The following is a 13,933-nucleotide window of genomic DNA, read 5'->3' on the forward strand; positions in this document are numbered from 1 at the left end:
GCTCCTGGTAACTATGTTCTCCATGGAAAGGACCCTATACCTCTAAATGTGTCATAAAGAGTATTGTCACAATGTATGATTCATCTAGAAATAATAAAGTATAATACCTTTGTATAGTGCTTGTCCATCATCTAGGCACTTCACTACAACCTAGAATTAAGACAAGCAGTAAAAATCACACAAATTACATGAAAATGTTAAACCAAATACTGGTGACAGGCCATAATTATTAATTAAAAAAAAAAAAAAAAAAAAAAAAAAGCTGTTTACACCCCCTTTGAAGTAAAGGCTAATATGCACCAAGCTATTTCTGGACCACGTCACTGATTTCATTGGGACTATTCACATTGAACAAAGTTAATGCTGAGTATCAGCGTTGGTAGAAGCAGGATCTGCATACGAAACATCTCAAAGCTACCTAAGCAGAGTAACTGGAAATAAGATATATGTGTAAAAAAAAATAATAATAATTTTATGGAAAACATATTTTTGGTTTTGTACACTGATAGGCTGCTATTGAATTTTTTTTATTATTTTTTTTTGTGGCAACGGGAAAGCCACTTGCTTGACAATTCACAGTGATGTTGCATTTTGGTATCTGTAAGTGATGGACCACTCTCATAGAGGGAATGACTGTATCTAAGAAGCACACCTGAAATCAGTTATCATTACTACACACAAGGTTGTGAATAAAGTAATGGTTTTTGAAAAGACAACATTGCCAAAAGCATTTGGCTTGGCTGGGCAGTATTTTAGTTCTTCTTAACATGTAGGCTAGCTCTGAGAAGTAGAACTGCAACAACCCTAACAACTGAATTTTCACATAACTAAACAGTATCTCTCCTATACAAACAGCAATTCCACAACAGTGCAGGTTCATCCAAAAACATGCTGCCTCTGATCTTCCACAGACTCTCAGTAATCCTTGTGCCTCTGGTTTTGTGCAGATTATCTGAGGATTTATTTTCAAGGAACACCAGTTCTAAGGGAGAACCAGTTACCTGAGGTGCAGCTCATATGCATGAGAATGCAGAGGCTGGTGCTACACATGCCTCTTCTCCCTTCCAAGGCTGTAAGGGCTCTAGTACAGGAGCAGATAGACCAGAAGAGCAAAATAATCATTCAGAACAGCTTTTACTGGTAGCTTACTCTGTTTCAGCTCAGATAAGTAAGTATCATTCACTGCTACATCATGGCTAAATTTGCAAGGCTGTTGTCATTTACTGAGTGGTATACTCAATGAAGGATAGTCTTTCTGTGATTTTTCATGACACCAAATGTTGTTCTTTGAGTAATCTCACCGACTTCAGCATCACGAGATGAGATAGCTGCACTGTGTTTACGGTGATAGCAGAATAACAATATACTAAAAATAAGATTAGCAGAGATTAAATCATCTGCCTCAAAACAAACAGACAAACAAAAATCTAAATGAAATTCCGGCTTTTGTGGTTTTTCTTTTTGGTTTGGGAGGGGTATTTTGGGGAGTGCTAAAGATGGATAACCAGATTTGTAATAAAGAAGTGAATTCTAAACGAGAATCTCTGGCAGTCTCTCCTTTTGGGATTCGGAGTGGTCTGGGTTTGTCAAAGAACGTCAGTGTGTACAATCAGCTGGGAGCAGACAAAGTTTGAACTCTTGCAAGGTCACAGGTATTCACATCACCTCTAGCTATATCAAAGTTTTAAAGTTAAGAAGAACTAAATCATTCCCATCTTTTCTTTTCAGTTCAGAGGCTTCCTTCTTGAGCTATGATAAGAACTAATCTCAGAGCAGGACAAAAGAATAAAGTCTGTAAGTTCTCATCTATCCCTACTAAGGTCTATTTAAGTGCCTCCCACTTTGGTACAAGCAACAAATGTAATTGCTTCATGGCCTGCGGGTGTTCATTTAACAAAAGAAGCTTTTGTGAATAAACCACAGGTGTTACCTTTCTTGATTAAAGTGAAATATGATGAAAGAATCTACAATATCAAATGACAAATTTACTAAATACTGATTAAATTGCCTTATTTAAGTAAATTGCATCTATTTAGGATAAAACATATACCACAGAAATGCAAGAGTTGTGTTTTCTCACTCGATACTTAAAGTCTCACATAACTACTCCTTAATCCTTTATTTATTAATTCAGAACCAAGGGTGACTAAAGCTTAGCAGATACTTTTTTTTTTTTTTTTAAATGATCCAAATGCACCATTTCTCTACACTTATAAAAAATGTTCTTTATATTAAAGCTGCCAGGTATATAAAACCCAGCAGTATTAATCAGCACAATATTTTTAAAATCAGTATATGCTTTTACATTTTTCTGTGCTCAAAAAAGCTATGAAGTGGTAGCAACCACATCAGAAAGTATAGGTGATCCTAAATCAATGTCATCTGACTAAGTATCACTAAAAAGCTGAATTGCCTAGAATTTAACACTTTTTAAAAGAATATAACAGATTTAGTTTACCTTCAGCATTTTCCTTTTACTTACTGAATGGTTTAAGTTGCTTATGAATTAGACATCCTGTACTTAGCTCAGTTGGTTTAAACACATATATTAAAAAGAGAATTTATGAACTTGGTCCAGATTATCATGACAACAATGAAACACTAATATGTTTTTCTACAGAAATTAAATTTACTATGACAAAATATATTATGAATTAATTCCCTAAACTAACAATTGCTTAAAACCCAAAACAATTAGGTTTAACAGAAAAATTATAAAGATGTGAAGACTTCTCCATCTTTAAGTTTTGAAATAAATTATTAACCAATATGAAAATCACTTTGCTTTAAAATAATGATTCTCTTCTGAAACCAAAATCATTTTAATAGTGAAAGATTTCCTAAGCTTTTAGTCCACTAGAGTTAGGAAATTATGGGTTTTATCGCCTGTTCATAGGCCAAAACTTTCCAGAACAAATCTAACTACATTTAGGAACTCCTGAGAAAAAAAAATCAAAATATTTCCATGATTCATCAGTCCAGACTACTGTTAGCTTTCTTGATTCACAGAAGATTGATATTTTGGAAAAAACATGATTACATACACAGCAAAGATTACTTATTTACTTACTGGTTTGCATAGATTTTTTACACTATAATCATTAAGAAGGAATTGATTGTTTTCTTCTCTGGGAACCAGATGACATAACAGGGCTACCCTATAGTGTAGAGTTGAGAACAAAAAACCTACTGGTTCAGACACCAACTGGAACTTACTGTTTGCAACACAAAACACTCAGACACGGACATGGTATAGGCAGACTTGTCCTCAAAATCTACAGTGAGACCTTGGGTAGCTGGTCTCATCATACTGAGCAGTGTCTAAGATGTTATTACTAGACTTGGATGAGAGGAGTAATGGAATTGGAAAGTCTTGTGGCTTCCAACTGACATGAGCAGTAGAGCAAAGATAGTTTACCACAGAAGAAAGCACCTAGTGTGGCAAATTCAGAAATCAGTGATCTTGAAACAACCTTGCCTTGAATCAACGCCACGGAGATCTTTTTTTATGGTTTTCCTTGAGGAATGGACTGGCTGAATTGGCTAAGTGTCCAGGTCCCAAGCAATGCCCTTCCCCTGCCCTGGCGTGGCTGCCTGCCCTCCAGAGCAGCTGATGGGGTGCAGGTGCAGCTGTCTCATCTCGGGTCACACCGTGGGGAAGGAAGAGATCTAAGATATCTCAGCAGGGACTCATCCATGAGCAGCATTTATGCTGAGCCTGTTACTGCTGGTCTCTGCCTGAGCTACATCGCTGGGTCAAATCAGAGGCACCTATGTTCCTGAGACAGCAAAAACAAAACTTCAGAGGTAAACACCCATCCACTTGAGAAGAAAACGTGGAAATACGGTGAAGGAATTGATTTAGTTGTGACAAGTCTATATTTTAATTAAAATTACTTCTCCAATTTGAGATTAGCTCTAATCATGAACTTGCTGTACTTGGGATGTGGAGGGATCTGCAAACGAAGCAAATTGGCTCTCCTTTCCCAGCAGATGTTTAGCATAACTGCTGCTTAATTTACAGTGTAACTTTCTCCCCAGCCCCTAGAATACATTACGCCTCTAGCATGCTAGAAGTAGAAGAGGGACGGGACAGGAAGGAAGCAAGATGTTTCCATTCTCCAAGCCAGCAACTATTACAACTTAGATTACTGACGTACTAAACCATGAGTATAAACTAGCTATTAATACACTAAGGACAAAGGAAAAAGAACCAGTGTTTTGAAAAATCCATTTTTTTAATTGCTATTTAGGATATTTACTCTTCAGTGTCTTAAGTTGTGCACCCAAATTCTGTAGTGCTGTGCAGCGATTAATATAGCATTGTTTACATTAACGTTACGTTATTCTCAGTACCCATGTAATATCCTCACAGCATCTGACAAGGACTGTGTAAGAGTTAATAACACTGCGTAAGACCACTTCTGTGGTCTGCAAACATAGTAAGATGCATTATCTTCAGAATTATGTTAGCTCTAGAGTTAACCACGGGATGAGGAGATGCCATCTCCGCAATGAACCTCATTTTAGCACAAGGTAAACACACTTCCCCCACATCAGCTAGTCTCACAGCATTAGTGGTGTGTTGTGATTGATTACCAGCAGAGTGTTGCTGAGATATGGATTTGTATCTCAGCTTTTTATCGCTATGACTTGCAAAAGGCAGTTCCTTATTTACAGACCATAGCTGTATTAAGTGACATTATTAGGTACTACTTTTGTTTAAGTGACACAAAGGCTTAGCATATTGGTGGTTTATGACATACAAGCTGTTTTAATCTGATGATTAACCCCTCACTTTTTCAATTTGTAAATAGGAGCCACAGCACAAGAACATATGGTACTAAAGAAATTAAAGCTAAAGTAAATGGCATTAAAACAAATTCAAATATAACAATAGGATACTTGATCTGAATTATAAACCTGAGTCTGGATTAGACTTAAAAACAGGAAATAAAAAAACAAATATGAATATGAACCTTTCAAAAAGAATTTAAGACCATTTCAGGGTTTTACTGTGATTGAATAATTTCCTTACTAACCCACATTATTTAAATTTAATAATTAAATGAATAAATCAGTACAGAGATTTTTAAATGATTGAAATCAGGTTTGAACACCATGTTACTAAAAATTAGTTGTCTACCTTTTTAACTTTTGGGTTTGTATCACATTTCTTCTGATCCGGTAAAAATACGTTATGCATTCTTAAATGTTCATTATGGTAAATACACTTGATATCTATAAACACCAGCATGGAGCACAAAATCCCAGAAGAACCGAGGAAAAAATACTAGCCTAACTCTTATACTCCATACCAAATATCATTAAAAGGGCAATGAAAAATACATTTCTTAAATTTGTAACTGTATAACAGCATAATCAAAAAAAAGGAATCTTATTCTACTTTTCCTGTAAATACAAGATTTCTCCCATTATTATCCTGTGGATAAGCACCAACTTCTAAGATATAAAGTATCATGTTCCTTAAATGGACCAAAGTAGAGATACTCCCTATGTACTTGAATTTTAATCTAAACACGTGCTTAACGTATACATAGTTCCATCTCTTTGTAACCCAACAACAAGTACGTCAGAGATAAATTTTTGGTACGTCCTTACACATAGTTCAATCTGGCAAAAATGTTTGTCCTCGTATGACATATTGCTTTGGCCGAGCATAGCAGTGAACCATCATAAAGATTTTCACATAACTGCCACTGCTATACTGCATTTCTTTTCTACTGAAATACCCTTTTTCAAAACAACTTATTCAACTTACATGGGATATTTTGTTTCTCATTGTTATTACAGTTTGGAAGGTTTGTGTTATAATACCTATTGTAATACCTATTGGTTGACAAACACCAGCTAAGGACAAAGCAGAGGTAAGAACTGCCTAACTCAGTAATATTTCTGACATCTGATACTCCATATTTACTGTAATGTTTGCAAACACGTCCGCATCTATTCACTATCACTCTGCAAAACAAGAGACAAGTTAGTCAGGAAAAGCTAAGCAGTTCAGTGTAATAATAACAAGCAATTCTCTGACCTTACACGTTTTTGATTTAGTACATTCAAGTATCACTCAGAGATTTCTCATTAAAAGAAGCAATTAGTAGCCTAATACAAACAACAAAACTCATGACAATTTCTGGTCTGCTCACTTAAAGTGTGCCTGAGTTTCTCTGACAGCTAGACACCCCAGGCAGCGCTTCTGGCCATTTGGGATCCAGCCAAAACCTTTCCTCAGAGTTTCCACAATCTTTTTTTTTTTCAAAAACCTGACTCAGATTAATTCTTCTCAAAGAAGTATCAACAAAACAAAGCACAAGTTCTCTGTACAACTGCGGCTGCTGTTTGCTTTGAAGAACTTTGTGTTTGAATTCAAAGTGCATAGCACTGGGATCCCCTAAACCAGGGGGGTTCATTAGGCAATTCCCTCCGGATGGATACGTATCACTTCTCCCCCACAACAGGACAGGAGCACTGAGTGAGTAATACACTAACTTATGAGCATGAGGTGCAGACACCTATGTTGAAAACACCCTCTTCCATAAAGTAAGCATCTCCTGAACTGATGGGAAGACCTACCTCACCAACAGCCATTTAGGATGTGAGGGAAACAGACCTGCATTAACAAACTCAGGTCTTTCCAGTTGGATCATTTCTCCCCCTAGTTACAAGTTATGATGCAAGAACTAAGAAAGCTGGCATACATGTATCACTTCTTAGCTGGATTTCCACACATCAGCATTTATGAAAAACATTCACAGGAAAACAGGGAATGGACTCCTACGTTCCTCTTCCTCTCATTCTCTTTACACTTTATATTAAAATTGGAGACAAGAAAACTACAGGAGAAATTGTTCCACTGGATATTCATTTGATTACCTCGGAGTTTCCAGAAAGGGTGGCATCCTGTTAAGTACAAACCTTGCCGGGACTTCTGTAAGACTTTTTAGAACTAAGACAACTGAGGAACAGGATGCTCAAGAGAAATTCAGTTTGCATCTTTTACGGAAGAATACACGCTTTCATTTCAGGTCATTCTGCTAGGAAATGTTTTGGGGTTTGTTTTTCATGGTTAAACAGTAACACAGTTTGATTTACGGAAAATGGAAATGATTTATGGAAAAGCACCCTGTCCTCCCCTTCAAAATGTAACAGAGAATGAGTTTCTTTTTTCTGTCCATGAGCAATAGAAATGTGAATAGAAGCTTCAGTGGTACTGTTACTCTATCAGAAAGGCAGATTAGAGGGAGTCCTGCCTCAACACTGGAATAAAGAAATAACAAATTCAGCCCCTCATGACAGGGTATGAATCCTGTCTTTGCTTTCTGCTTCCAAGTCCTGACTAAATCCTGACTACCTGCAATGTTGACAATTTCTCCATTGATTTCAGTATGTACAAACCACCTCAACTCTAAACTACTTGACAGAAGTGAAGCAAACGTACCTGAAGGAATGCTGGTGAAGTTGGCAGTCTTAGGGTAGCTAAACTCTTAAAAAGGATTTATCCATCACAAATTATAGCTGGCTGCAAGGAGCAGTCCACGGACAGCTGTGCAAAACCTAGTATTTCCGCCACAAAATACTGAACAGAGGAAATAGTCAAACATGCATTTGGAAAAGAAAACACCTACATATTCCTGTGACAATGATTTCTGATGATTTTTCTAGTGATGGCCTAGAAAGTTGCTGAAAAGTTTTAAGCATTAAGAATAATTTTCTTTTTTATTTCATCTCATTACTTTTTTTTTTTTTTGACAAGTTGGGAATATAGATATTCTAAAATAATTTTGAAAGCAAAATCTTCAAAGGTAAAATAATTTTGAAAGCAAAATCTTCAAAGGCATTGCAGAGACAAAATTTTCACTTTTTAGCGTTTAATACACAGTTTTGCCCTAAGACCAAACCCTTGAGTGTGTCATCTGTACAGTACTTTATGCAGGGAATTGCAGGAGATGACCAGGGAAGAAGACCTAAGCAAAGGCCAGAGCAAAAAAAAACCTGCATACAATTCCTATAGAGACAAAAGACACTGAGAAAGACAGCTTGCCATGAACAGAGTTTACAAGCTCTATTTTACTGCACATATAGAATAACTTATCAACATCATACTGTATGACTTATGATACTTTGATATTGCAAATCCTTTACGGCCTACCAGGCCTATTTATAATGTAATAATTTATTTACAAATCAAGAAACTAATACTTACATAGCTGTGACTCTTAAGGAAATCTGAAGGGTTGCTTGTGCAGACTTTATCCCCTTCCAAGCCAATTACTCTTTTACAGATATTTGATTTGGGGTCATTGGGGCTTTTCGCAATTACAATATCTCCTCTGGGAGGGAAGAACAGAAACAAACAAAAGAGAACTCTAATTACAGAATATTTGGCTGAACACATGTATCAAAGCACGTACTCCAAAATTATTCCCATGTATTAAAGACATTTCTTTCTCAAGAAAATTCTTGTCTGGGATTTTGGTTTCTTCAATGAGTTTTACTCAGGTGGAATGCAACCATACTTGGAGAGTCTCTTTGTTATTCACGTTACTTACAAAACTTTTAGACTACTTTTTAATTGGCAATACTCTAATAAATGCAAGTCATTTAACTTGATCCTGTCGTTAGCATATATGGAAGAGATTCCAACTTCCTGTATGTCATTGTCCAAATGTTTTTCTTTCAGTGGAACTTCAAATGCCTGAGTTTGCAGGCACTGTTACATTACTTTTGCCCTTTGATTATATACATTAGATCGTGCAATGAAATATTCCACAGCAAAATGGGCAAAAGCCTGGAGACTGCTGTGCTCTAATCATTATGTTATTTAAATGATAAACTGCACTTACACCATTTGATCACTTTTCTAACATCCTATCAGAGCACAGCAAAACCCACAGCTTGATTTATAAAACAAAACTGCTTAGAGAAATTACATTCACACAGAACAGATTTAGGGGAAAGAAGGGGGAGGGGGATTCTGTATTTCTTTCGGACAAAGATGGAAAAGTGACTTGGACTATATCCTAAAGGAGGTCTGACAAGTCACAATAAGAGATTTATGAAAAATTACATTTCAGAAGCAGAAAAATATGTGAAAAATAAAGGATGGATAGAGCATAGCTATTAACAAGGCCTGCCACACTAAATGTACAGTCTAGTCACAGCAAAGGAGCGTACTTTCGAATGCAATAAAAGTGTCGGCTAAGGTTCTCCGAAAAGACAATATCAGAATTTTGAATTGTTGGTTCCATTGAAGGTCCAGAACACTGCAAATTAAAAATAAATGAGAAAAAAAATTACTATTTGCCAATTACCTTTATCTAAAATACAAGAGTTTTCAATTTACTTGCTAATAAGTTATAGTAGGTGTAATGCAAAACAAACAATTTTAAAAAATGAAATCCTCGGAGGAACATTTGATACATTTAAAAAGTGAGGACAGCCTCCCGAGCTCTTGTGACTCTGTTAGAGCTCTGGGTTAGCTTAAAATTGGTCCTGAACTGCGCTAGGTGCTATGATTTCCTAAGGACACGTTTCAGCACCTTCTCTGCAGGAAATTTTTAGAAGCAGCACTCCGAGCTCTGCCAGCTCACCCTGCAGAAGCTGCAGGAGGAGCTCTCAGCCAAAATCCATGACATCCAGCTGCTAGGTTGAGAACCTGGGAAAGGCAGGGGGGTAGCATAAAACATCCAGAAATCTGCCCAGCATTGGGAACAGTAGTGTTTCCCGTGGCATTTTGTGACTCCAGCCTTTCTGAAAGAACATACTCTTTGCAAAATGCTTACTCATATTGTTTCCCATTTGCTTCAGTGATTCCTGAAGCAACAAACTGCATAAAATACGTAACTTTCTTCCCTTTTTTTTTTTTTTAAAGAAAGGAAAGGCTGGACCTGTCTCCAATAACAAAAAGTAGGGAATTATTGAACACACTTTGAAAAAGCTTTAAAAATGAAGAAAACTGAAATAATGGCATTATGACACAAACCAGTTTCAGTATTACAGTTTTATTTCATAGAAAACATCATTTCCCCTTAAAGATCATGAAAAGGAAAAGTTACCACAACAACTCCTCCAAGGTACTCAAAGGCACAATGCGCTATGCAGCCGTATTGCACAGTATACCCAAGAAATCGAAAGGTTTTTCCTAGGGCATTGCGAAACATGGTACAGTGCTACGTCCTTCGGCTGGGTCTAGTCTACATCAAAACAGAAGAACATCATTCGTTTGACAAGAAGCAACATGACATTAATAAAACTATCTTTTGCATCTAACAACCACTGGACGGTATTTGTAAAAGAACAGCGAATGAAAACAACAAAATAATCAGATCTATCTGAAAGGATGAAAAGCCACCAAGTTGTTCATCTGTTAACGCTGGCACCTCCACGTGTACGATTAATCGCCGCTCTCCCCAGCTTATTAGTAAGATTTAGATGCTCAAACAAACAGAGAAGAAGAAGCTGCAAACACAATGAGAAACACTTTGCAAGGCTACGGAGATCAACGGGAGGGAGTGGTGACAATACTCTCCGCTGACTCAGCCCGACTTCTTTTGCTGGCATTTGCAGACAGGCTTACCTGCCCTGTGTCTAGGGTACCTGCAAGGGCTGTGAGAACATCCTCTCCTCCACCAGGCTTGGCCGAACGGAGCTGGGAAGCTCTGATCCCACCTTTAAGCACGGGCGCTCCCTTCCTGCCTGGACTACTACAGCCTACTGTAAAGCACAGGCAGCTGGAGACTTCAGATGTTTATTAAATGACACTTGTGAGCTTTGTTCTAATCACACGAAGACTGTACAGCCAAAATCACTGTGTTTGGTTTTGTTGTTGTTTTTTTTAAGCACCAGTATTTAAAGCCGAACACTCAACAGCAAAACAGAGAAGCATCTGACCAGCTGAAGTGACCTGAAGCTATTTCACAACTGCAATCACATTGACAGAAAACTGGAATAAGCGAGTAGCCAACCAAGACTTTACAAGTGACCTGACAGCCATTCAAAGGAAAAAAGGCTTCAAGAACTACTCGAAATTTAAGATAATAGAGTTGTGAATGGCTTGCCTATGTAAGGCTGTTTATGCTAGGGAAAACCGATGTTGTTGGTTCTGGAGTTTTTGCAGAGTTTTCTTTTGATTAGACTTTCATTACCAGAACATTTACATATAAAATTAAGGCATTAGGTCCTGCTATTCTTAGACACAGCACAGTGGCATATGTTCTGTAGCACATTAAAGGACTCTGTAAATACCTTCCGACAACCTTACCCAAATATTTAAATGAAATTCTGATGACTAATTGAAATTACTGCAACACTAATCTGACTGAAGTGTTCCTTACCCCAATATTTAAGATTTTTGATATACTTTTTTTTTTTTTTTTAAGGAAGTGGAAGATGTGCTTTAGTAACTGAAGCAAGTTTTACATTCTGAAAGAAATCTGTCCCCCTTAAACTCATTATCAGCTTCACCATGAATTAAAACCCCAATAAAACTTCTCTCCTACTCATTTACTAAGATGGGTCAATAGAGCTTGCTGAACAAACACAGTAGCTTAAGAAGGAACCAAAAATGCTGCAGGTATTGTGCAGCCTACTTGGCAGTGAAGTAAAGTGCTCCCTTTCTATATTTCATGATGTTTCTCTATGGGAGTTTTGTCTGAACGCAATCAAAAGAGGTTTTTGATCTTTGCATTTAGTATTTATTTATAGGGAAAAAAGAAGAGCCTTCATGGGGGGAAAACATTCTCTACCAAGCTCACTTCCTTGCTCCAAAAAGGATTTACTTGTTTTTTATTGTGTACAAGATCACCAGAATACATGTACTTGAACCAATCTGTGATTCCTCACCCTTCAGCTTAGCTGAGGAGTTTCACAGTAACACAAAACATAACAGAAAACAAAAAAGTCTTGAAGGGCTTCATTAGCACGTGCTCGCACACGGCCGGACACCTCGGAGAAGCAGCAGCTGCCCTGGAAGCTAACGGCACTGCCAGCACAATTTCACTCCGGGCTCCCAAAAAAGCGATTTGCTCTTCTCCACCCAGCACACTATGAAAAGGACGGACCAACCCCTTGCTCTCAAGGCCCGGAGCGCTGTGAGCCCAGAAACATTTCACGGGTGGTGAAAGGCAGATTGAGTGTCGGCAGATCGATGAGCGTTTTACAACTGGCGCGGATCAATGACCGCAACGGGCTTGGGAGAGAAGCACATGGCCGCTCCCCAGCAGCGCCTGCTAGAAAGCCCATCTCGCGCTGCTTCTCAGGCAAATACTGCACAGCCAGGCTGCACCTCAGCTCCGTGGCTGTAACCAAAACATGTACTGTTTCACAGCAAACTGCAAACCAATTCTGTATGTCTCTGGAAAACATTTTTGAATTCCAAATGCATGCACCTGATCTCCTGTCAGAGTCCAACAGGCACATCCGTCCCCCGTGGTTACACTGAGCACACGCTTCTTGTTGGCTCTGAGTAAATCTGAATTCGGAGGGATGGGTTTGTCCATTATTCAGGGAAACAGAGGGGCTGAAAGAGTGAGTGCTACCTACTGCTACAGCTGCCACGATACCAAGAGGATAGCAAATGAGCCAAGAGGTCTCAAATCTGGCTCCCCGTTCTCTTCCTAATGGGCTCCCAAAGACTGTGCAATGGGGAAGCTGGATAAAAATCAATTCTCAATCCAGGAGACGGGGATTTCACCAGTCCCACTTTACATATGTGGCACAATGGGACTTTTTGAAATGCTCAGGTTTATCAGATGTTCATGATAATGATGAAAAAATTCCTTTAAGGCTTAACTTTTACTACTCCTCATTTCAAATTAAGGCACATAAGTTCATTTCCAATTAAGGCACATATGCAATACCTAGATGATACTCTTTGAAACTAATAAGATAACTTCAGAGCTTCTTTGTTTTTAACGTTAGGATCCATCTTCTGCCATGTAATGTTCATTCCACAGACCACAGGATAACTACAATCCCCAAAGTCTCCGTGTAGTTTTAAGTAACAGCTTCTAGTTCACACGTGAATGGTTGTAGGAAGTCCTGTCCAAAACCAAACCAAACCAACCAACCAAACAAAAAACCCCACAACCTCTAGAGGTTTATTATTAAAAAATAAACACAGAACATTTATCTCACAATTGCTCCAGCTTAAGTATCAGTAAAATATAATTGTTTCCTCTGAAAACTATTTATCGGTGCGTTCTTTAAACAATGCCATATTATTGATCTCAAGCGGCCAAATGGCTGAACGTTTTTCCACGTCCTGCAATTCATTTTAACACAAAGTCCTGTCGGCAGGCACCTCCACCAGATACAACACGAGGCCATTAAGGACAATAAACCAAATGATTTAAGTCACGGGCCCCTTGAAAACTTAATGGGTCTGTTGTATAAACATCCTTATCACAGCCCTATCGACATAAAACCTGTTGTAATTACTTCCAGGTACTACTTACTACTTCCAGAGTAGGCAATGTAACATTTTATACTGAAACAGACACTGTTTTTCTAATGAAAATAGACATTGATTTGAAAAAGTTATGCACACACATTTGTCACGCAGAATACAATTTGGCTGCTCGAGAAGAACTGCGTATTTTATCTCCTGCAGCAAGCAAAATGCAAAATCTGACTCCTACTCTTCTGTTCACTTCTTCTTACGTCGTCTAGGCTTTCGTCATTTTATTTTCTTGTTTGTTTGTTTATAAAATTAATCACAGCTAGCAGGGTAGAAATCACTTTGAGCCTCATGAATGACATCCAAGAGATGGGAAGGGATTAGTTCGCAGTTGCTGCCAGTTATAGCGCCAGGTGGCTTTTTCTGCAGTGAAGGTGTTACCGATAATCCCATTACATTGGTACTAAATCTTGCAGACATCAAAATTATCACCAAGGTTCCTTTTCATCCCAT

General features: G+C 38.0%; 1 protein-coding gene across 2 annotated transcripts in view; it reads right to left on the reverse strand.

The window, feature by feature from the left end:
- Positions 1-13,933, reverse strand: part of IMMP1L (inner mitochondrial membrane peptidase subunit 1) — a 32,068-nt gene that overhangs the window by 7,533 nt on the left and 10,602 nt on the right. For both annotated transcript variants that reach the window (XM_082762754.1, XM_082762755.1), the window contains exons 2-4: positions 10,080-10,217; positions 9,199-9,287; positions 8,228-8,354 (exon numbers count right to left, since the gene is read on the reverse strand). In XM_082762754.1, the coding sequence (XP_082618880.1) occupies positions 8,228-8,354; positions 9,199-9,287; positions 10,080-10,184 (321 nt within the window). In that variant the 5' untranslated portion in view covers positions 10,185-10,217. The remainder of the gene's footprint in view (positions 1-8,227; positions 8,355-9,198; positions 9,288-10,079; positions 10,218-13,933) is intronic.

Source organism: Aythya marila (genome assembly GCF_965140915.1).
Source record: "Aythya marila genome assembly, chromosome: 5".
In the NCBI taxonomy this organism is placed as follows: Eukaryota; Metazoa; Chordata; class Aves; order Anseriformes; family Anatidae; genus Aythya; species Aythya marila.